Genomic DNA, 22,701 nt, shown 5'->3' with positions numbered 1-22,701 from the left:
TACTGAGTAGCTCGGGATACCAAAATCTTCGAGCCCAGTCCAGCACCACAAGAATGACTTGGGCCCGGTCGCGCCTAATCTTCTTCAGCACTCTGGGCAGAAGTGGTATAGGCGGAAAGGCGTACAACAGACCGCAACTCCACTTGCGATGAAAATCGCTGAGTACCGCCTTGGAAATTCCAGCGCTCAGAGTTGCTGACATTGCGCATTCACGTCGATGGCGAATAGATCTAACCAAGGCTCTCCCCACTGTCGAAAGAGACCTTGCGCCACATCAGAGTGAAGACACCATTCGTGATCCATCATGCACCTGCGGCTGAGTTCGTCCGCCCTGGCGTTCAGGGAACCTGCCAGGTGTTGAATCAACAGGGAAATGCCCTGCTGTTCCAGCCACGTCCAGAGCCTCCTGAGATAGGGTCCACGACGCCACCCCGCCCTGTTTGTTGCAGTACCACATGTCGGTGGTGTTGTCTGTGGACACCTGCACCACGTTTCCTTTGACAGAGGAAAGGAATGCTTTCAGTGCAAGTCGAATCGCCCGAAGCTCAAGAAGGTTGATATGGAGCCTAGACTCAGCCAGAGACCAGAGGCCTCTGCTCTCCGCCTCTCCCATGTGGTTCCCCCCATCCCAGGAGGGATGCGTCAGTCACCACTTTCTGCTCCAGTTGGGGAAGGGAGAGGCATCTGCCCTGGACCCATTGTTGGTTCATGAGCCACCACTGCAGATGCTGTGCAGTGCCCTCCGAGATCTAGATGTAATAGGACAGGCTCCTCTGATGCTGCGCCCACTGGATACTTCATGTCCCACTGCAAAGCTCGCATATGCCATCTGGCATGAGTGACCAGAAGGATGCAGGAGGTCATGAGGCCCAGCCACCTCATGGTCATCCTGACCAAAACCGAGGATAGAGGCCAAAAGATCGGAATATCCTGGACTCGGCATTCGGGAGTATAGGCCCGAAACTGCGTCGTATCCAGAACCGCTCTGATGAAGAGGCGCTTCTTAGTGGGAATCAGGTGCGACTTCGGTACATTGATGGAGAACACCAGCAAATGCAGGAGGTAGGCTATAGTCTGAAGGTGGGAGACGACTAGCTGGGGCGAGCCCGCCTTCAACAGCCAGTCGTCGAGATAGGGGAACACTGGAACCCCTGATCTGCAGAGATGAGCTGCGCCCACCGCAATCACTTTCTTGAACATCCGAGGGGCACTGGTAAGGCCAAAGGGGAGCACAGTAAACTGAAAGTCTCCAGGGTCGAGAGCAGACATTTCCTGAGCTAGAGTTAGCATCTTGAACTTCCCCTTCCGGAGGAAGCGATTGACGTCCCTGAGGTCCAAGATAGGATGCAAGCCCTTGTCCTTCTTGGGCATCAGAAAAAAGTGGGAATAACTACAAGGTCCTACTTCTGGCGCAGGAACGCGTTTGATGGCCCCCTTGGCCAAGAGGGCCGCGACTTCCTGTTGAAGAAGTGCCAAATGATCCCCAGACATGCAGTGGTACTGGGGTGGCATGGCTGGCGGGGTAGTCTTGAAGGGGAGGAGTAACCTCTTCGGACTATTTGTAAAACCCACCTGTCTGAAGTGATGGTGTGCGAGTAGGGGAGGTGATGGCGAATCCTGCCGCCCACTGGCATTTGATGGGCCTAAAAGACCAGACTAGGAAGATTTTGGGGCAGTTGTGGCCGGGGTGGAAGTGGCCTGACATGCCTGCTGGCCCACTGACCCGCCTCTGCGGGTCCCATGTCCGCGGCCGCGCTGAGACTGCTACTGCTGCGGCCTGTGGCTCTGAAGCGAACTTGCTGGGGCGCCCCTTCCGTGGACACGGAAGTAGCGAAAAGCAGAAGGCGGAGGAGGGCGAGTGGCCGAAAGGCCCAAGGACTTGGCCGTAGCCCATGAGTCCTTTAAGCGCTCCAAGTCACTATCTGCCTTGTTGCCAAAAAGGTAAATGCCATCAAAGAGCATGTCTATCACGGTGTTCTGGACATCCCCAGTGAAGCCAGTAGTCAAAAGCCAGGCGTGGCGGAGGAGCACCACTGTCGTGCAAATCGCTCTGCCCAGCGAGTCGGAGGTGTCAAGGCCACATCGTATTATGAACTTGGCTGCATCTCTCCCCTCAGTGATGGCCACACCTCCTCCAGACACTGAGGCAGAACCTGCACCACCATATCCCACACAGAGTGGGAATAACGTCCCAAGAGGCATACAGTGTTCACAGACCGCAGCCCTGAACTGGCAGAAGAAAAAATCTTCTTCCCAAATTGTTCCAGTCTCTTGGAGGGGGGGCGGCGGGGGAGGTTTGGGAGACGAAGATGGGGTCGCCCGGGGCCGGGTGATGTCGTCGGGCCACGTTCCTATGTGCACACAAGCCCCTGTGTTGGGCCTGAACCAGGTGCCCAAAAGAACGTCAGAAAGAGCCTCATCAAAGGGCAGCAGTGGCTTATAAAAAGGTAGCCGCCGGCTGAAGCACTTCTGTCAGGAGGTTAGTACTGATGACCACAGTAGGGAGTTGGAGGTGGATGTGAGAAGTTGGCCTGGTATATGATGTTCACTATTCTAGTGAGCACCTTGCACCAGTCCAAACAACCCTTATGGTGATGGTTGTAAAGTCAACCTTATAGACCAGCTATCCTAGGGGTAGCATGGACAAAACAGTCTTAGGCTAAACTCAAGAGGGAATGTAAAGCCAGCTGTTTTACCATATGTAACCCCTTTAATACCAAATGAAAGGACACCACACAGGATATATATAAAATATATATGTTATTTATTACTAGACAAACCCTCTGAACTCTTTATGAGGTTAGAGGCACAAGCACAATACAAGATATTCATTTAAAATACATTAAGTTGCACAAAATACAGTAGGGCCCTAGGGGCAAGCTAAACCATACACTAATATAGTGGTATAAGGACCACTACACAAAAAGTGAATAGGCCTAGGGCCCAGGGAATCGCTGGGGCTACGCTTAAATACCAAGAGTTAGGAAGCAGGAGACCCACGGGAGGCGTGTGCAGTGTCTAATCACAAATGCATGTTACCATAGAGAATGAATTGGAACGTACACGTTACAAACTAGTTCTTTTAGGGTACTTCTGACTGGACTCGGTGAAAGTTACTTGAAACCTAGACAGTTGGATAGTTGATACCCACAGGAGCACCGAAGTACTCGCCTTACCTCACCCACAGGAAGCGGGTGCATAGGGGTCAAAGTGTGTCGGGTTTCTTCGTTGAATCCTATGGAGCCTGGAAGAAAGATGCTGCAGGCGACCAGGAGAGAAGTGTCTGCGTGGATCCAAGGGTGGATCGAAGATGAAGAGGACCTGAAAGCAGAGGGGACAGAGTCTGGGTCACTAGCCAGTGACCAGGAAGGAACCAGGCGATGTCGTGAAGCAATCAGGTGCTGTTGTGAAGCTTGTCACTGCAGCCACGTGGACCAGGAGGCATCGACGACGACCGAAAGTCATGCACGGACTGTCCCACAAGGCTCTCGCTGTCGGCGGTGTCGGCTTCAGAATTGGAGTCAACAAGCCTTGGCAAAGGCAACCCACGCAGGAAACGAAGTTGGCTTCCTCCTCAGACCAGCAAGGCCTGAGGGGCTGCTTCTTTTGAGTGAAGCAAGGGCCAGTCTGGAGCACCCAGACCAGCGGTGTAAATTCAAAGGATCGTCGCCAAGATGGCCACTAGCCAGCGGGCAAGTGACCGGGCAGACGCGTCGAGCAGGAAAATGCAGAAGGGCCCCACGCAGAACTTGTGCAGTGTGCAGGGCTGATCTTCTGTGCAGATGATGCTCGGGGCTGGGGCTTCTCAATCCCGAATGCACAGCTTCGAGGGTGCCTTGGGTGCTGCACAATTAGCAAGTCGCAGACTTTTCAAGATGGCCGGTCCCACGTCTCTCGTCGCCTCCACGGGTCGCAGCTTTGCTGGGACTGTGGATCGGGCTGTTGGATGTCTGGAAGTCCGGTTCTTGTCCGGCTCTGTGCTCGGGCTCCGGTGGCGTCAAAGCAAGCCGTTGATCGCTGGATGGTGCCTGCTTGTGCAGGGTGGTCACTTATTGACCACAAGGGAGATTATTCAGTCGTCTTCTTGCAAAGTAGATCGTCGAAGGTCCAGAGTTTTGTTTCAGAGTTTCAGTCAGGATTAATCTAAAGTCTTGGGACTCAGCTCCTACCTATATACCAAATCTAGGGGCTGGATTACCTGCTAGGTCCCTCCTATGGGTGGGACCAGGGAAGGGGGTGGTTACACCCCTTTCCCTTTGTCCAGTTTCGCGCCAGAGCTGGGGCTGAAGTGCCCCAGCACCGGTTTGAACTGGACCGTGCATGGGACACCTTGTGTGCCCCAGGCAGTCTCTCCTTTCGTTCAGCCCTCCCTGCCCCAATACACAAAAGCCTGTCTGGGGTGGTGCTAGCACCTCCCAAGACAGGAAACCTATTGTCCAAGCCTCCCTCGCTGGAAGGACTCCCAGCAGCAGGAGGTCAGACTTGTGTCTGTGTTGGCAGCATCCATTTTGTGATGCTGAGGCTCTGGTTAACTTTAACCGGGAATAGTAGGAACAACATGTCTTCTCCCTCTAGAAGGGTGGAATGCTACCCCCGTCGCCAGAACTGGCGACGGGGGTAGTATTCAAAATCGTATGACACCTTACTCGACATGTTTTGATAAAGCCAAACCAGAGTTAGCATTTAACCGCAAGGTTCATAATGCACTTAAGAGTATATGGTATGGCAATTTCCTAGAACAGCTATAAGGACAGGGTTCCGAAAGCTATAGACAGGCTCAGCTCATGCTAGAGCACCATCTCACATAAAACCAAGCACTCTGCCTCCAGGATTGTTAAGGCCTGCCATAGGAGTGACTTATAGGTGTATATGTGTCTAGATGTGTCTAGATATAAGGTTAGATGTAGGTATACTATATCTAAGCAAGGGGTGATTACATGACCTTGCCCCAGCTAAGTGACCAGCCAGTTGTGTCAATGTGAATGGCCAGCCAGGGGTGGCATAATACATGCTGCAGCCCCTGGTAGGCCTTGGATGCACCTATGCCCTGGGTACCTATGGTACACTGTACAGGGGCTCATAAGGTGACCCAGTATCCAATTGGTAATGCACCTAAAGAACAAGTTACTTACCTTCGGTAACGCTTTTTCTGGTAGATACTATATCTGCCTGTGGATTCCTCACCTTGTGAATATCCCCCTTGCGCCAGCAACATTCGGAAATTCTTTTTCGTAGCCTTGCGCCGACGTGGATAGGACGTCACAGAGACACGGCTCCGCTCGCGACTCCGCTGACGTCACCGACGCCTATAATAGGCCCACGCCGGCGTGATGCCATCAGTTCCGCCTTTTTTCCGTGCCATCGAGGCACACGGACGGACCAATGACAGTAGATATATACAAAGTATACACAGTATACAAAAGTCAAGGCAAAACACACAGTGCAAAGCAAATGCAGGAAAGAAAATGAAACATTTCCTTGACATCAAAATAAATATACATTACAGCACAATAACTCTGGCATAGAAGAGTGGACAACGGGGAGGCGGGTGGGTCAGTGAGGAATCCACAGGCAGATATAGTATCTACCAGAAAAAGCGTTACCGAAGGTAAGTAACTTGTTCTTCTGATAGATACATCTGCCGTGTGGATTCCTCACCTTGTGAATAGAGTCCCACAGCAGTCCCCACTCCAGGAAGGAGGCTGTCCACTCTTCTAAACCAGGAAATCCTGAAGGACAGAGCGCGCAAAGTGGCCGTCCCTCCTGACTTCGGAATCCAAGCAGTAATGCTTCGCGAAAGTGTGGAGGGAAGACCAAGTTGCCGCCCTACAAATATCCTCTACAGGAACACCTCTAGCCAATGCAGAGGTTGACGACTTAGCTCTAGTTGAATGAGCCCTAATACCCTCTGGAGGTTCCTTACCGGCCAAAGAGTAGCAGATCTTTATGCAGAGGACGATCCATCTTGATAAAGTCCTTTTATGGACCGCTCTTCCCTTCTTGCAGCCAGCAAAGCCAATGAAGAGTTGATCATCCAAGCGACAGTCTTTAGTTCTGTCCAAATAAAAAGACACCGCCCTCTTAGGGTCCAAACGGTGCAACCTCTCCTCCTCCTTGGAAGGGTGCGGGGGAGGATAAAAGGTAGGGAGGGTAATGGATTCACCAAGGTGGAAAGGAGTCACCACCTTAGGAAGAAAAGCAGCCCTGGTCCTTAGAACCATCCGATCAGCATGTATGGTCAGGAACGGGGGCTTGGAACTAAGAGCTTGAAGCTCACTCACCCTCCTTGCCGAGGTAATTGCAACTAGGAAAACTGCCTTAAAGGTTAAAAGCCTCATAGGACATTTATGAAGAGGCTCAAAGGGAGAGCCCATCAGAAAAGTCAAGACAAGATTCAAGTCCCACTGAGGTACAATAAAAGGAGTAGGAGGGAACTTGTTTACAAGACCCTTCAAAAACCTCAAAACTACAGGAGACTTAAAAAGAGAGGGCTGATCAGGCAAACAAATAAAAGCCGACAGCGCCGAAAGATAGCCCTTAACCGTGGCAACTGCAAGCCCCTGTTGCGCCAAAGAAAGAGCAAACCGGAGCACATCTGATAAATGGGCTCTCAACGGGTCAATATCATTCTCACTACACCAAACAACAAACCTAGACCATCTATATGAATAGACAGTCTTAGTGGAGTCACGTCTGGCAGACAAAATGACATCCACCACTTCAGGCGTGAGAGAATAGGAAATCAGGTTGCCCCGTTCAATCTCCAGGCATGAAGGTGCAATGTCTGGAGGTGGGGGTGTAGATCCTGCCCCCCCATCTGAGAGAGGAGGTCTGCCCTCGGCGGGTGAGAGGAGAGGTGGAGTAGATCTGTATACCACACCCTTCTTGGCCAATCCGGGGCGACCAATATAACTTGGGCCCGGTCTTGGCGAATTTTCCTCAGAACCCGAGGAATCAAGGGTATGGGAGGAAACGCGTAAAGGAGTTGATTTCCCCAACTCAACTGAAACGCGTCCCCCAAGGCTCCTTGCATCGGATACTGGAGACTGCAGAATGACGGGCAGTGAGCATTCTCGCGAGTGGCAAACAGGTCCACCCGAGGAGTCCCCCACGTCCGAAAGACGTGACGAATCACCTCCGGGTGAAGCCTCCACTCGTGGTCGGCAGAGAACTGCCGGCTGAGACTGTCTGCACGCACGTTCAGAACTCCGGCCAGATGATTTGCCATCAGACAAATCTGGTGATCCTGAACCCAGGACCAGAGACGCAGAGCCTCTCTGCAGAGACACTGCGACCCCACTCCTCCCTGCTTGTTGATGTACCACATCGCGGTCGTGTTGTCCGTCAGGACTTGGATCGACTGACCGCGAAGGGAAGGGAGGAAGGCCTTGAGCGCCAAACGTATCGCCCGCAACTCTAGAAGGTTGATGTGAAGCAACCTTTCCTCTGGAGACCAAAGACCCTTGACCTCCAGGTCCCCCAGATGAGCACCCCACCCTAGAGTGGATGCATCCGTTACCACTGTGGCCACCGATGGAGGTAGATGAAAAGGCTTTCCTTGCGACAGATTGCCTTCCACGCTCCACCAAGATAGATCCGCTGCAGTTTCTCTGGAGATCCTCACTGACTCCCTGAGATCCCCGTTGTGCTGATACCACTGCCTGCGGAGGCACCACTGGAGTGCCCTCATGTGCCAGCGTGCATGGTTGACCAACAGAATGCAAGAAGCCATCAGACCGAGCAGACGCAAGACCTTCAGGACTGGAACAACCGCTCCATTGAAGAATAAAGGAATCATTTCCTGTATGTCGCGAATCCTTTGAGGAGAAGGGAATGCACGACATACAGTAGTGTCCAGTACTGCACCTATGAACAGGTTGCGCTGGGAGGGCACCAGGTGAGACTTGGGTACATTTATCGAAAAACCCAACCTGTGCAACAACTGAGTTGTCTCTTGCAGATGATGGAGCACAATCTCCGGAGATTCCGCTTTGATCAGCCAATCATCCAGATACGGGAATACAGGTATCCCCGACCCTCTGAGATGTGCTGCCACCACAGCCATCACCTTGGTGAAGACGAGGCGCAGTAGTAAGACCAAACGGAAGGACCGCAAACTGGTAGTGTTGCGACCCAACCGTGAAATGAGATACTTTCTGTGCGACTTCAGGATTGGGATATGAAAATACGCATCCTGCAAGTCGAGCGACACCATCCAGTCTTCTTCCAGCAGCGTTTGAAGAACCTGAGCAAGGGTGAGCATCTTGAACTTCTCCTGTTTCAGGTGAAGGTTCAAGATCCTGAGATCCAGAATTGGCCGAAGCCTGCCATCCTTTTTGGGGATCAGGAAATGCCGGGAGTAGCATCCCTGACCCCTCTCCTGCTCCGGAACCACCTCTATCGCACCTTTTCGAAACAGTGCTAGGACTTCTTCCTGCAGGAGAAGCAGGTGGTCCTCCGAACAATAACCCTGGCAAGGAGGATAATTTGGGGGAAACTCCCGAAAGGGAAGAGCATACCCATTCTCTACAAGATTGAGAACACAAAGATCCGATGTTATCAATTCCCAATCTTGAAGAAAATGGGTAAGCCCGCCCCCCCACTGGGCCCACATGATCCGGAATGGCAGATCTAGGGCTGCTTTGCTGCGGCGGCTGGGATTTGGAAGAGGAGGAAGAAGAGGAAGCGTTACGGCCCGAGCCCGGGCCCTCTGCTTGCCTCTATAAGATCTATACAACGTGTTTGGCTGCTGCTGCGGCTGCTGCTGGGTTGACTTATAGGTTCGAAAAGAAGATCTGCTAAATCCTCTTGAACGTCTACCAAAAGTGCCCCTGGTCTGAAGGCCCAACAACTTTGCTGTCGCCCTGCTGTCTTTAAAGCGTTCCAAATCAGTGTCCGCTTTTTTTCCAAACAATCCAAACCCGTCAAATAGAAGATCCATTAATGTCGCCTGGACATCTGTGGAAAACTCACTTGACTTCAGCCATGCAGCCCTTCTTGTCGCTACGGAAGAACCCATGACCCTAGCCACAGAGTCTGCCGTGTCCAATCCACTTTGAATAACCTGCCTTGCTGCAGGTTGAGTATCAGAAATTACCTCTTGGAAGTCTTTTCAATTCTATTCAGGCACCTTGGGCACCAACTGTTTCACAGTGTCCATAAGAGCGTGGATATAACGCCCCATCAAGCAGGTAGCATTCGTGGATTTCAAAGCCATACTGGCAGAGGAGAAAACCTTCTTAGCAGCCTGATCCTGCTTTCTCGACTCCTTTTCCACTGGGACCTGCGGAAATGCACCCGTAGATCTTTTGGAACAGGCAGCCTGCACCACCAAACTCTCTGGTAGAGGATGAGAGGTTAAAAACTCCGGGTCTTCAGGAGCTGCCCTATACCTCCTAGCTACAGCCCTAGATACAACAGGAGTCGATACAGGTTTTTTCCAAATCTCCAAAATTGGATCCTTTAAGGCATCATTAAAAGGCAGCAACGGTTCAGTCACTGATGAAAGAGAGTGAAGGACCTCCGTGAGCAGATTAGATTTAAATTCTGCAGTTGGTAGAGCAATGTTCAACAAACCTGCAGCCTTCTTTATTACTACATGATAAGGCGTCACATCCCTTGAGGGCTCATCAGAAACCGAAACAAGGTCCCATTCAGGTGACAGTTCTAGGCCACTAGCCACAGTAAGGTCCTCAAAAGGGTCCTCAGACTCCTGTAGTTCGCCTTCCTCCAGATTTTCCTCTCGATATCTTTCCTCCTCCATCAACCTCTGGGCCTCATGCCTTGATCTTTGCTTCACATTCGAAGCCGACGGATCCGCAATCGACTCCGACGGAGCGGGAGCCGGCGTTGAACCCGACGTCGGACGAGGAAGTGATCCACGACGCCGTTCAGGGTTCGGCTTCAAAGTTGATGAGACTGGCGTCGACGGATTCGGAGACATCGACCTCGGCGTCGAAGTCGAAGGCCTCGCCGGATTCGGATAATGCCAATGCGGCGTCGGAGCCGGCATAAAGGGCGCAGGTGCATAGGATTGAGAAACACCCAGACTATATGCCATCGGACCCATGGGACCAGCAGGAGCCCCAGAGGGATACATAGCACTTGAATAAATTCCGAACATCGCATTCAGGAAATGCGAAGGATCCTGACCTGGTCCTGGGAAGGCTCAATACGAACCCCCAGGTGGATCTCGAGGGCGCGGAGTCGATGCAACGTCGACCTCCTCTTCAGGCTGGTGCACCGGAGTCGACAGACCTTGGGCAACGGAGCGTCTCCCTCTCCAACCACCTCCTCCTCACCTTCATCCTCCCGACCTGAAGGATGGGATGGGTCCGGAGATGGAACAGCTTTCTGCTTCGGCGAACTCGGTGAATTTGCATGCGATGCCTCAATCCCGACATCCTGTTCCTCCGAAGCCGAAGATACCACCACTTTCTCGACCAGCTTCACCTGCGACTTCGGCTTGGAACCCGACTCCTTCCTCGATCGATGTCGGGATTCATAGGTTCTCTTTTTATGCTTCTTCTTCGAAGATCTTGAAGCATGGGCTGAGGACGAATCCGATCGCGAACTCGAGCGAGACCTTGACTTCGAGCGTCGAGTCCGCGATCTTGATTTCTTCTTTTCCTTTCCTTCTTTAAACTTGGCACCCAGAAGTTTTGCTTCTCTTTCCAGGAGGGCCTTTGGTGTCATGTTCCTGCAGGATTGGCAGTCCTCGACGTCGTGGTCGGAGCTCAGACACCACAAACAGCATTCATGTGGGTCTGTGATGGACATTATCTTATTACATTCTCCGCAGGCCTTAAACCCCGTCTTCTTCGAGGACATGTCGAAAGAAAGTGAAGACAAAGAGACTAGAAACAAAAAGCAAGTAACAAAGTTACAGCCAAGGCTACAGACGATCCCAGAAAACGGTTAGCGTCGACGACGCGGAAAAAAGGGAACTGATGTCATCACGCCGGAGTGGGCCTATTATAGGCGTCGTGACGTCAGCGGAATCGCGAGTGATGCCGTGCCTCTATGACGTCCGGGTCCACGCCGGCGCGAAGCTACAAAAAGAATTTCCGAATGTTGCTGACGCAGGGGGATATTCACAAGGTGAGGAATCCACACAGCAGATGTATCTATCAGAACGCATGTGCAGAGTGTGAACTCACACGCGAGATGCGTAACAACGTCTATGGACAGTACAGTTCAAGTAAAAGGTGAGTACAGACATTCCAGATTAGTTAGGACTAAAACGACTGTGGAACTGGACCCTAGGAGAGTCAATCTACCCTTGAGCACCGAAATGCTCTTGTTACCTCACCCACAGGCTGCGGGTGCATAGGTGCGAAGTCGTGTCGGGTTCCGGCTTTGAAGTCTATGGAGCCTGGAAGAAAAGATGCGGCAGGCGACCAGGAGGAAGATGGAAGATGTAATCCAAGGGTGGATCAGTGAAGAGGAGAACCTGAAAGCAGAGGGGACAATGTTCAAAGTCACTAGCCAGTGACTGCGAGTGGAACCAGGAGTGGAACCAGATGTCGTTGTCGCGATCAGGTGAAGAGTGGACGCTTGTCTCTGCAGCCACGTGGACCAGGAGGTGTCTTCGACGACCAGGATGGAGGCACGAGCTGTCCCACGCAGGCTCTCGCTGTCGGATCCGGATTTGGAGTCAACAGGCCTTGGCAAAGGCAACCCACGCGGTGAGTGGAAACGGCGTCTGGAGTGGACCAGGACGGTCCGGGGTGCTTCTCCATTGCAGGGAAGCAGGGGCCAGTCTGGAGCAACCAGGCCAGCAGATTGGATTTCAAGGTTCGTCGTCTAGGAGGTCACTAGCCAGCCGGCAAGTGACCAGACAACGCGTCGAGCAGCAAACAGGCAGAAGGGCCCCACGCAGATCTCGTGGATGCTGGAGGGCTGGTCTTCGGTGCAGGAGCTGCTCAGGGTCGGGGCTTCTCAGTCCCCAAAGCACTTGGTCGAGGTTACCACAGAAGTCGTGCTGGAGCGAAGTGCTGCTTCTTCCAAGATGGCCGGTCCCACGTGTCTCGTCGCACCCACGGATCTCAGCTGTGCTGCAGATGTAGGTAGAGGTCGGAGAGGTCTGGGAATCCGGGTCTCGTCGGGCTCTGAAATCTGGATCCTCGAGGGAAGACGACAAAGGGAAGCCGCTGGACGCGGAGGGCTCCTTGCCCACAAGGGAGATTTCTTCAGTCTTCTTGGCAGAAAGTCGAAGTCCAGAGTTTCTTCTTGTAGAATTTCAGTTCAGGATTAATCTAATTTGGAATGGGACCAGCTCCTACCTTTATCCTGCTAAAGGGGGCTGTACTACGACTAGGTCCCTCCTATGGGTGGGACCAGGAAGGGGGGTGGTTACACCCCCTATCCTTTGTCCGGTCTTGCGCCAGAGCTGGGGCTGGAGAGCCCCAGGAACTGGTTTAGACCGGTGTATGCACAGGGACACCTCGTGTGCCCCAGGCATGTCTAATTCCTTTCAGCCCTGTCCTACCCAATACACAAAATCCTGTCTGGGGTGGTGCTAGCACCTCCCAAGGCAGGAAACCCTTTGTCCAAGCCTCCCTCGCTGGAAGGACTCCCAGCAGCAGGAGGTCAGACTTGTGTCTGTGGTGGCAGCATCCATTTTGTGATGCTGAGGCTCGGGTTAACTTTAACTGGGGTTCACAGTTAGGTTCATGTTGTGTCCCTCTAAAAGGGTGGAATGCTACCCCCGTCGCCAGAACTGGCGAGGGGGTAGTATTCCAATTCGTATGACACCTTACTCGACATGTTTTGATAATGCTATGCCAAAGTTAGCAATAACCGCGAGGATTATAATGCACTTAAGAGTATATGGTATAGCGTTATCATGGAAACAGCTAAAGGACTTGGTTCCGAAAGCGGCAGACAGGCTCAGCTCATGCTAGAGCACCATCTCACATAATTCCAAGCACTCTGCCTTCAGGATTGATAAGGCCTGCCATAGGAGTGACTGATAGGAGGATATGTGTCCATTTTAGGGTTAGATATAGGTATACTATATCTAAAGCAAAGGGTGATTACACCACCTTGCCCCAGCTGATTGATCCGCCAGTTGTGTCAGATTTGGATGGCCAGCCAGGGGTGGCATAATACATGCTGCAGCCCCTGGTAGGCCCTGGGTGCACCCATGCCCTGGGTACCTAAGGTACACTGTACAGGGGCTGATAAGGTGACTCAGTATCCAATTAGATATGTACCTAAGGTACATGGAGTACATTTTAACAGAGAGAGCAGGAAGCCTGGGGTCCTGGATAGCAGGATCCCAGGCCAACTATGTTGAAAACCAGCAAAACACTAGGCAAAATGTTGGGGGCAACCATAGTCAGATATCCACCTTCCTACACCATTTACCAGTGGTTGACCTGTGGCCAGAGATGCCAATTGGGTTTGTTTTGGCAAAGAACACAGGCCCTGGGAACCTGATAGGCTGGTACCCAGGGCACACCAAGTAAAAGTGCATCAGTAGTCTGGCAAGAGTGTGGGGGGGTTACTGCAACAGAAACCCACTTTCCTACAAACATTTTGTAGAGTATAGTTTTATGTTTTAAATGTTGCAAGTGGTAAACATGGCATGCATTGCATTCTTCAATAATCTGTGCTCAAAAGTTGCAAAAAGTGCAAGTTAAAGCAACCACTTATGACTAACACCAGGGTTGACAAAGGATACACTTATCAGGCAGATATAGGAGAGTTTATACAGGCATCAGTGCAGTCTAATAAGCCTCACGCCAAAGCATAATAAACCGGACATATGAACACGAAGGATTCCTTATAGATGTATCACCATAAGTGTTTCATATTTTCAAGTTTTTGCTTTATAAAAACAAAAGCAAGGACACTTTCCTCCCTTCAACTATTAAGCATATTAGAAACAGGCACAAGTGGCAGTGACAGACAAATTAACAATCACAAAGAGCCATGTGAATAAAATTGATTCGCCAATTAAGGAAACACCAAATATTGGTTAGTGTGCATGCCAAAGCGAAGAGAAAAGACAAGAAGCAATAATGACGAGGAATTTGATATTCCAAAAAATACAACGTTACCTTTAGAATGCAGGCAGGACAAAACCAGTCACCTTCTGGTATAGTAGTAATCTTGGGCTTATGGCAATAGGTATGGCAGCCTTTATCACAACCATCACAAAGCAGCAGTAATTCCTCATTATCTCCTTTACGACATATTTGGCAGTACTACAAGGAAAAATCAAATGAGATAGTCAAATTAGGTTTTTAAAGAAAAAGTTGCTGATCTTTAATAATTATATTTCTGGTGGAGACTTCATCAACCTGCAGATTTTTCACTTGTTGAATATCCTCAGAAGTCAGAATGGAACTGCAAACATTTGCAGATATAATGGCAGTGAGGAGCACAGTCTTGATGGTCAACAAGCATAGAGGACAACTGTGCATCTGTTCAAAAGGAGTGAACATCAAATAAATGAGAACCAAATTAATGTCCCACTGCGGCATTTGAAAAGGTGTTGCCAGAAACATGTGGGTGGGCTCATACAAGAAACGCATCACGTCAGGGATTTGAAAAGTGATGGCTGATCTGGCAAATGTAAAAGGCCAAAAGATAATGTTTAACTGTTGCCACCACAAGACAGACAAAACAAGATGTTAGACAACTTTGTATTCAGGAATTCGATGTTATAAGAGGAATACGAGGCAAACAACTTCGTCTACTGTTGTGCGAATTCTGTTTTGGTGGATGGATGCCTGGCAGCAAGATGATACCACCAACCTCTGAAGGAAGATTAAAATCCATCAACTGTCACTGCTTACTCTTCACACATGGAGATGCAAGTTGTACAGGCTCAGATGCAGGACTCAGCCCCGCTGCTGCAACAGGAGTTTGTGAGAAGTTGGCCTGGTATATGATGTTCACTATTCTAGTGAGCACCTTGCACCAGACCAAACAACCCTTATGGAGATGGTTGTAAAGTCAACCTTATAGATCAGCTATCCTAGTGGTAGCATGGACAAAGCAGTCTTAGGCTAAACTCAAGAGGGCATGTGAAGCCAGCTGTTTTACCATATGTAACCCCTTTAATACCAAATGAAAGGACACCACACAGGATATATATAAAATAAATGTTATTTATTTCTAGACAAACCCTCTGAACTCTTTATGAGGTCAGAGGCACAAGCACAATACAAGATATTCAATTAAAATACAATAAGTTGCACAAATTACAGTAGGGCCCTAGGGGCACGCTAAACCATATAATAAAATAGTGGTATAAGGACCACTACACGGAAAGTGAATAGGCCTAGGGAATCGCTGGGGCTATGCTGAGCTACCAAGAGTTAGGAAGCAGGAGGCCCACGGGATGCGTGTGCAGTGTCTAAACACACACGCGGGTTACCATAGAGAATGAATGGGAACGTAAAAGATGGAAACTAGTTCTTTTAGGGCACTTCAGACTGGACTCAGTGAAAGTTACTTGAAACCTAGGCAGTTGGATAGTCAATACCCACAAGAGCACCGAAGTACTCGCGTTACCTCGCCCACAGGAAGCGGGTGCATAGGTGTCAAAGTGTGTTGGGTTTCGTCGTCGAATCCTATGGAGCCTGGAAGAAAGATGCTGCAGGTGACCAGGAGAGAAGTGTCCGGGTGGATCCAAGGGTGGATCAAAGATGAAGAGGACCTGAAAGCAGAGGGGACAGAGTCTGGGTCACTAGCCAGTGACCAGGAAGGAACCAGGCGATGTCGTGAAGCAATCAGGTGCTGTTGTGAAGCTTGTCTCTGCAGCCACGTGGACCCGGGGGCGTCGACGATGACCAGGAGTCAGGCACGGACTGTCCCCCGAAGGCTCCCGCTGTCGGCTTCAGGATTGGAGTCAACAATCCTTGGCAAGATCCAAGATGGTCGCGTGAGCAGAGCTCCCCGGACCCTCGCCACTCCTCGCAATTTATCCTGAGGATATCCTGATTTCTTTGACGGTGCTTCGAAGATGAACCTCGACTGAGTCCATAACTCTTCTCAGAATTGAAATCGGACTTGGGTAACCGAAATTACGGCACTTTGAACTTTTGAGGCCCACCTGGAGGCTGTGCCGGGGACTTGGCTACTTGCAGATCCGGGACGGAGTTGAACAACAACGGCTGTGGGACCTCCCTGGTGGCCGCATCTCTACTTTCGGTTTCGTTCCCGGATCTCCGCACGGTCTGATTGAGAGACTGTTTCGCCAAGCTGGGGACCAACCCAGCCCCCACCTAGTGTCTGACCTGTCTCCTCATCTCATCTCTTTTGAACCACACTGTGACTTCTTCTTGGCCATCCGAGCCAGCTTTTGTGGTTTTGTTGGCGCCCGGACTGTCGGCGGCCATTTTCACCAGGTCGCGTGGCCCCCTCCGGGGAGCAGTCTCCGGTATGGCGGCAAAGGTGATGCAGAGAAGCGGAAGACCAAAACGTCTCTTCGTGGTGGACCGGTCCAGACAAACGTTATGGATCGGTATACTCAAGCCAAAGGCTCCCCTGGACTCTCCAGTCGTACCCCGGAGGACGTCCGAGATGACCCTTCTGTTCCTGCTGAGTTATCCCTGCAGGATATTATGGGCGCCATCACCGGTATGAGGGAAACCATCGGCCAGCAATACGAGGCCCTGGCTAATAAAATTGACACGTTGCCGTGGATGTCACCCTGATCAGGGCCGACTTGTCTAAAACAAATGAAAAAGTCAAGTCGCTGGATCTGAAGACCTCCAGCCTCACGGCCGATGTGGTGGAACTCCAAACCGAACTTGGAAATCTGAAATCGGTGAATGATCAAATGTCCCATCGGTTGGAGGATTATGAAAATAGGGCAAGACGCAATAACATCCGCGTCATAGGTGTCCCAGAAAACCCCGAGACGTACTCGGTGGACCTCCTGGTCGAAGATCTGATCCTCACCCACCTTGCCCCTTCTGGCCTGAGTAAATTCTTCGCGGTCGAGCGTGCACATCGCGTCCCGGGCGGTCAGCCCAAGCCGGGCGCCTCTCCGAGGCCTATCATTGCGAGACTTTTCCATTTCAGGGACCGTGATGCGATTTTGCAGGCATCGAGAGTGCATGGCCCGGTGAAATTTGAAAACTCCTCGATTAACTTTTTCCCGGACTTCACTCAACTTGTGCAGAGACAAAGGATGGGCTTTCTTGGGGTTAAGCGACGTCTCCGGGACCTGGGCCTTAAGTAGGCTATGCTTTTCCCTACCAGGCTTCGAGTGGAATATGAGGGACAGACCTTCTTTTTCGATCGACCGGACAGTGTGAGTGACTGGTTGGATTCCTTGCCGGGCCGAGGCGATCGGACGGAGCACCCTTGTGGTGCCGAGGGTGGTGAGCCTACACATAAGTGACTTTTCGGTCCCTGATTTCTGAACATTGGACTTTGCTCAGCTGGGTGCTATCTCTCCTGTGTATGTTGCTCTGTAGTAGTCCACATTTGGGTGGCGGGTGGGAACGGGCCTCTTTCCTCCTCCGGGGTCTTTTTGTAGAATGGGGTTGTTAGGGCGACAGGCACACTGCACTTTGGGGTGGCTTTTTAGTCTTTTGCAGGGGTGCAGGGAGGGGGGAGTTGTAACGGGTTCTAGTTGGGGGGTGTTTGTTTTTGTGGGTTTTCTTTCTCAAGGCGGCGTATTGTTTTTTTCTCTGCTTCTGATGTCCTTCTCTTTGTGGGGAACCCCATGCAACATGTCTGGGAATGGGGGGTAGTGGGTTGAAACTCATATCCTGGAACGTCAATGGTTTGAGTGATCGTATAAAGCGGGGTGTTGTACTGCAATATTTACAACGTTTGTCCCCTGATGTCGTGCTCTTGCAGGAGATGCACCTAGTTGGCAATGTGTGTCATGCTATGAATAGATGGGGCTACCGTTTGGTTGTACACTCCGGGTTCACCACTGGTTCTAGAGGGGTTGGTATTCTGGTCCGGTCTTCCCTCCCTCTTGAGATTGACAAGGTCATTCTTGATGATAGAGGGCGCTACGCCGCACTCACTGGTAGATGGGAGGGTAAGACTCTCTCCTTGGTTACTGTTTATGTACCCCCAGACCTCCAGACCTCTACTTTCTCAGATGTTGGTCGGATGTTGTTGGGACTCCCTGATGGTCTTCTCCTTATGGGTGGGGACTTCAATTCGGTACATTCCGGCGATTTGGATCGTCACCCCCAGAGACCTTCCCGCGTCTCAATCATGGCTTGGTGGGTTCCTAGACACCTTTGGTCTGGTGGATTGCTAGAGGTTAATGCACCCGACGCTACGTCACTACACCTTTCACTCCGGTGCTCATGGGAGTCTCTCCCGGCTTGATTACTTCCTTATGCCCTCTGTCCAGTCCTCCTGCATTGGGGAAGTTAGCCACTTGGCCCGGGGTATTTCAGATCATTCTCCTGTACGGCTTCTTTTTGATATGGGTCTGCACGCCGCTGGGCGGGTCGCCCCTATCAATCCCTGGCACTTGCGTAACCCTAAGACCCACGCCAGCCTCATGAAGTCGCTTGACCACTACTTCCTGGAGAATGAGGGGTCCGTCTCGTCTTCGGTGTCCCTGTGGGAAGCCTTCAAGGCTGTTATTCGCGGACACGCCTTATCTTTAATAGCGGAGCCTAAGAAAGCTAGGAATGGTGAGGTCGAGAGACTTGAGGCTGAAATTTTAGATTTAGAAGAAGACCTGGACGCGGGTGTCTCCCGGGACAAACTCCACGCCCTTAGCTTGAAACAGTTTGATTATAAATCCCTTGTGACAGAGGCCACTAAAACGATGTACAGAGAACAGCAAGGTAGATTGTATGTTGGTGATAAGGCCGGTAGGCTGCTTGCCTGGCTCGATAAGAAGGAGAGAGCGAATCGTGTTGTCCCTGTGATTCAGAATCCTGATGGAGTGGAGGTGACTGACCCTGGTGAGATTGTGGAATGTTTTGCTGATTATTTTCGTGTGGTCTACTCCCCGGTGTCCGACAGAGACGAGGATGACTCTCGCTTTTTGTTGAGAGACATCGCGCTGCCCTGCCTGTTTGAAGAGGATCTGGAGAGTTTGGAGGCATCGTTGTCGGTCGACGAGATTGCGACCGCCATCCGTTCCCTTCGTTCCGGCAAAGCCATGGGGCCGAATGGCCTACCCATCGAATTATACAAGCTACGCCCGGACAAGGTCGCACCATATCTTCGTGATATGTTTATCGAGTCGAGTGATCTTGGCTCCCTCCCTAGTGATCAGCGCCTGGCCACTATAGTGGTAATTCCTAAGGAGGGTAAACCTCGTGACCGCTGTGCCTCATACAGGCCTATCTCCTTACTGAATGCTGAGCCTAAGATTCTCGCCAAGGTTCTGGCTAACCGCCTCCTCACTGTTATTTGTGACCTGATCCATCCGGATCAATCCGGTTTTATCCCGCACCGGAACACTGCTCTCAACTTGCGTCACCTTCACGGCGTTCTCGCGGAGCTTCTGTCTGAACCGGCCATCTTGGCTTCCTTTTTTTTTTTTTTAAACCTTTTTATTTGTGGGTATCACAGGCAGATTTAAACAGAATATTCAATATTTTGTTGTACATAACTTCCAGTGTCTTCAAAAAATATTACAACAAGCAGTTTACCAAAACTTGTAAATAATAAACAATACTCAGACGGGCAAATAACTACAATACAGGAAGGATTTACACAAATAAATACAATCTTGTCTAAATTAGAGTTTAAACACAGCTACAAATCAAGTTAGTTAGTTTCGGATGTATAAAACATGCCTCCCCATATTCTCTTTACATTAATCATTGCTTTCAATCCTCTTTTTCTAGCTAGAGATAACTCCATATGATGTATCTCTTTAACCAAACACCACCATTCATTCGCATTAGGTGCTTGATCAGCTATCCAAGCTCTAGCCAGGACTAGCCTTGCACATGCCAGCACTATAAAGATTAGATCTTGAAAGGGTGTAGGATTGGGCTGTATACCTAACAGAATCATTTCAGATGTTAAAGGTGCATCAATTAACAATTTCAATCTCAGTATCTTTCCTATACTGTCCCAGAACGGAACTAGCGCAGGACAGAGGACCAGCATGTGTTCTAGATCAGCAGCCTGTAGTTGGCATTTTGGGCATTTGGTTCGATCGTTAAAGGCATTATTCGGGGACCATTTGCTTATTTGTAGAGGGGTGTGATAAAGTTGAATGTAATGTAATGGAAAATGTAATGTAAAAATTACTTCTAAAGCGCGGCATTCACCGGACGGTTTCTTGGCGCTGTTCACTTTATTCGGTGAGAGGCAGAAGGCGAGGAGAGAAGAACATATGAGTAAATGCTGTGGAAGAGGTGGGTTTTTAGGAGAGACCTGAAGTGATAAATAAAGGAGGGACCGGTGCCGGCCAAAGATTTATGAGTCAGGCAGCCCAGTTTGAACTTACAGTGCTCCGAAGCGGGAAGCCAGTGGAGGGCCTTGAGGAGAGGGCGGACGTGGTGATGTTTTGGTTGGTGGTAGATAAGGCGAGCTGCCTGATTCTGAATCAGCTGCAATCTGTTGATTTGGTATTGTGGGATGCCAGCGTACAGGGCATTGGCATAGTCGATCCGAGAGATGACTAAAGCCAGCAGTGCCAAGGTGAGGGCTTCAGTGGTCAAAAAGTGGGCTATTTTCCGGATCTTCCGGAGCTGAAAAAAGCAAGAGGACACAGTAGCACTGACCTGGTGCTTCATTGAGAGGTCTTGGGAGATGTAAACCCCGAGGCTTTTCACTTTGTCAGCAGGGTGGGGGGAGGGCCGAGGGAGAGGGGCCAGAAGGTGGAATTCCAGGGATTGGATGGGCCTCCGACAAGAACGAGCTCCGTCTTGTCGGGATTGAGTTTAAGATGGTGGGTGCTCATCCAATTACTGATATGATAAAGGGTGGACTGGAAATCTTGAGCCGCTTCGTCCGAGGAGTCGAGATTAAAGACGAGCTGAATGTCATCTGCATAGTTAAATGCAGTGACATTACTACCGCGGAGGGAGTGGATCAGGGGGGTGAGGTAAAGGTTAAAAAGAAGGGGTGACAGGGATGAACCCTGCGGAACGCCGCAGGTGACCCTCGTCCTGTTTGCCGTAAACTGGGAAAGACGGACCGATTGATGGCGGTCCGCCAGGAAGGAACAAACCCAGTTAAGGGCCGTCCCATTGATGCCTGCCTCTTTGACACGGTCGACTAAGATGGTATGGTCGACCGTGTCGAAGGCCGCAGACAGATCTAAGAGCACCAGGGCTTGACTGATGTTGGAGTCAGCGCCTCTACGAAGTTCCTCCATAGCAGAGAGGATAACCGCCTCTGTCGAATGGGCAGGTCTAAACCAGGCTTGCTGGGAATCTAGAAAATTGGAGTCCTCGATGAAGGAGCTGAGGACGCTGGTCACATGCGTCTCAAGTACCTTGCTCAGGTTGACATATTGTTTTATATGCTTGCAGTTTTAAACTTGAAGAGTGGACTAACGTATCAATTTTCTTTAAAGAAGATGATATTTCATTCGAGGTGATACCCATGGGAAAGCATAAGGCCCATTTCTCTGCTATTTTTGGACACTCATCTTCTTTATTTTCAGTAAGGCACTTATCTCCCTCACTAATAGTTACTTTTTGGTTTTCCTCTCCCTTGTACAAGCATTGCCAGAAATCCGAATCCATAATCTCTTTCAGTTTTAATTTTCTTACAAGAAAGTAACGAATTTGTACATATTTAAAATAAGTATGGTCTGGTAGTTTATCCAATAACCTTAATATTTCAAACTCCAAAAAACCTGAGGAGCCGTAAAGATCCCCAAGTTTCAATATACCTTGACTCGCCCATATTTTACACCCAGAATCGAAAAAAATGCTAGGTAAGCCTGGATTGTTCCATAGACTTAAAAGAGGATGATAAAATGATAGCTTATTCTGATTCATAAGTATCCTCCAAATGTTAATCATGTCCTTTGCGGTCTTGAACCTCACTCTTTTGAAGTAGTTTGGGTCATTACTTCTAGCCAAAAACTGCAAGCAATCTGGCCCCAACATAAATTGATGGAAAAAGTATGGGTTGCTGGAATTAAACAAGCTCTGTAGCCGCCCCAAAAATGATGCAAAATAATATAATCGGAAATCTGGGAAATTAAGCCCTCCTTTTATGAATGGGAGTTTTAGAGAGGAGAGTGCTCTTCGGCTCTTTTTATAACCCCAAATGAAGCTGCCCAATATGCCATCTAATTTTCTGAAAAAGACTGTGTTTATTTTCAACGGTATACATCTAAATAAGTATAAAAAATTTGGCAGAATGTTCATTTTATTAAGGTTGATTCTTCCGATAAGATTTAAAGGTACCTTATGCCATTTTTTAAGGAGGGCCTCCGTTTCTTGTAATAAAGCATCATAGTTCAGTAAAATAATTTCCCTTATGTTAGAAGTTAGCTTAATGCCTAGGTAAGTAGCAGCATAGCATATTCCCATCACAGGTATTAGCGGTTTATAGTTAGCTATAATTTGGGTTTTGTCTAGGTTTAGCTTATACCCTGATACTTTTCCAAAGATTTCTGCCTCTTTAACTATACCTAACATTGATTCAGTCAAATTGCTTGTATAGACTGCCAGATCATCGGTGTATGCTGTTATTTTAAGAGTTTGCACCAAATGTAAATGGTTTTATCATAACTTGAAGCTGTATGGCGTTAATAAAAGGTTCCATAGAGATGGC

At 49.9% G+C, this 22,701-nt stretch overlaps 1 protein-coding gene across 14 annotated transcripts in view; it reads right to left on the bottom strand.

The window, feature by feature from the left end:
• BAZ2B (bromodomain adjacent to zinc finger domain 2B) overlaps positions 1–22,701 on the bottom strand; it is a 1,380,234-nt gene that overhangs the window by 126,353 nt on the left and 1,231,180 nt on the right. For all 14 annotated transcript variants that reach the window (XM_086956655.1, XM_086956643.1, XM_086956644.1 and 11 more), the window contains one exon: positions 14,067–14,213. In XM_086956655.1, coding sequence (XP_086812781.1) covers positions 14,067–14,213 — 147 coding nt within the window. The remainder of the gene's footprint in view (positions 1–14,066; positions 14,214–22,701) is intronic.

Source organism: Lissotriton vulgaris, chromosome 2_1, assembly GCF_964263255.1.
Source record: "Lissotriton vulgaris chromosome 2_1, aLisVul1.2, whole genome shotgun sequence".
Taxonomy (NCBI): domain Eukaryota; kingdom Metazoa; phylum Chordata; class Amphibia; order Caudata; family Salamandridae; genus Lissotriton; species Lissotriton vulgaris.
Note: the sequence above shows the minus strand (reverse complement) of the source record. Positions and strands in the feature narration are given on the sequence as shown.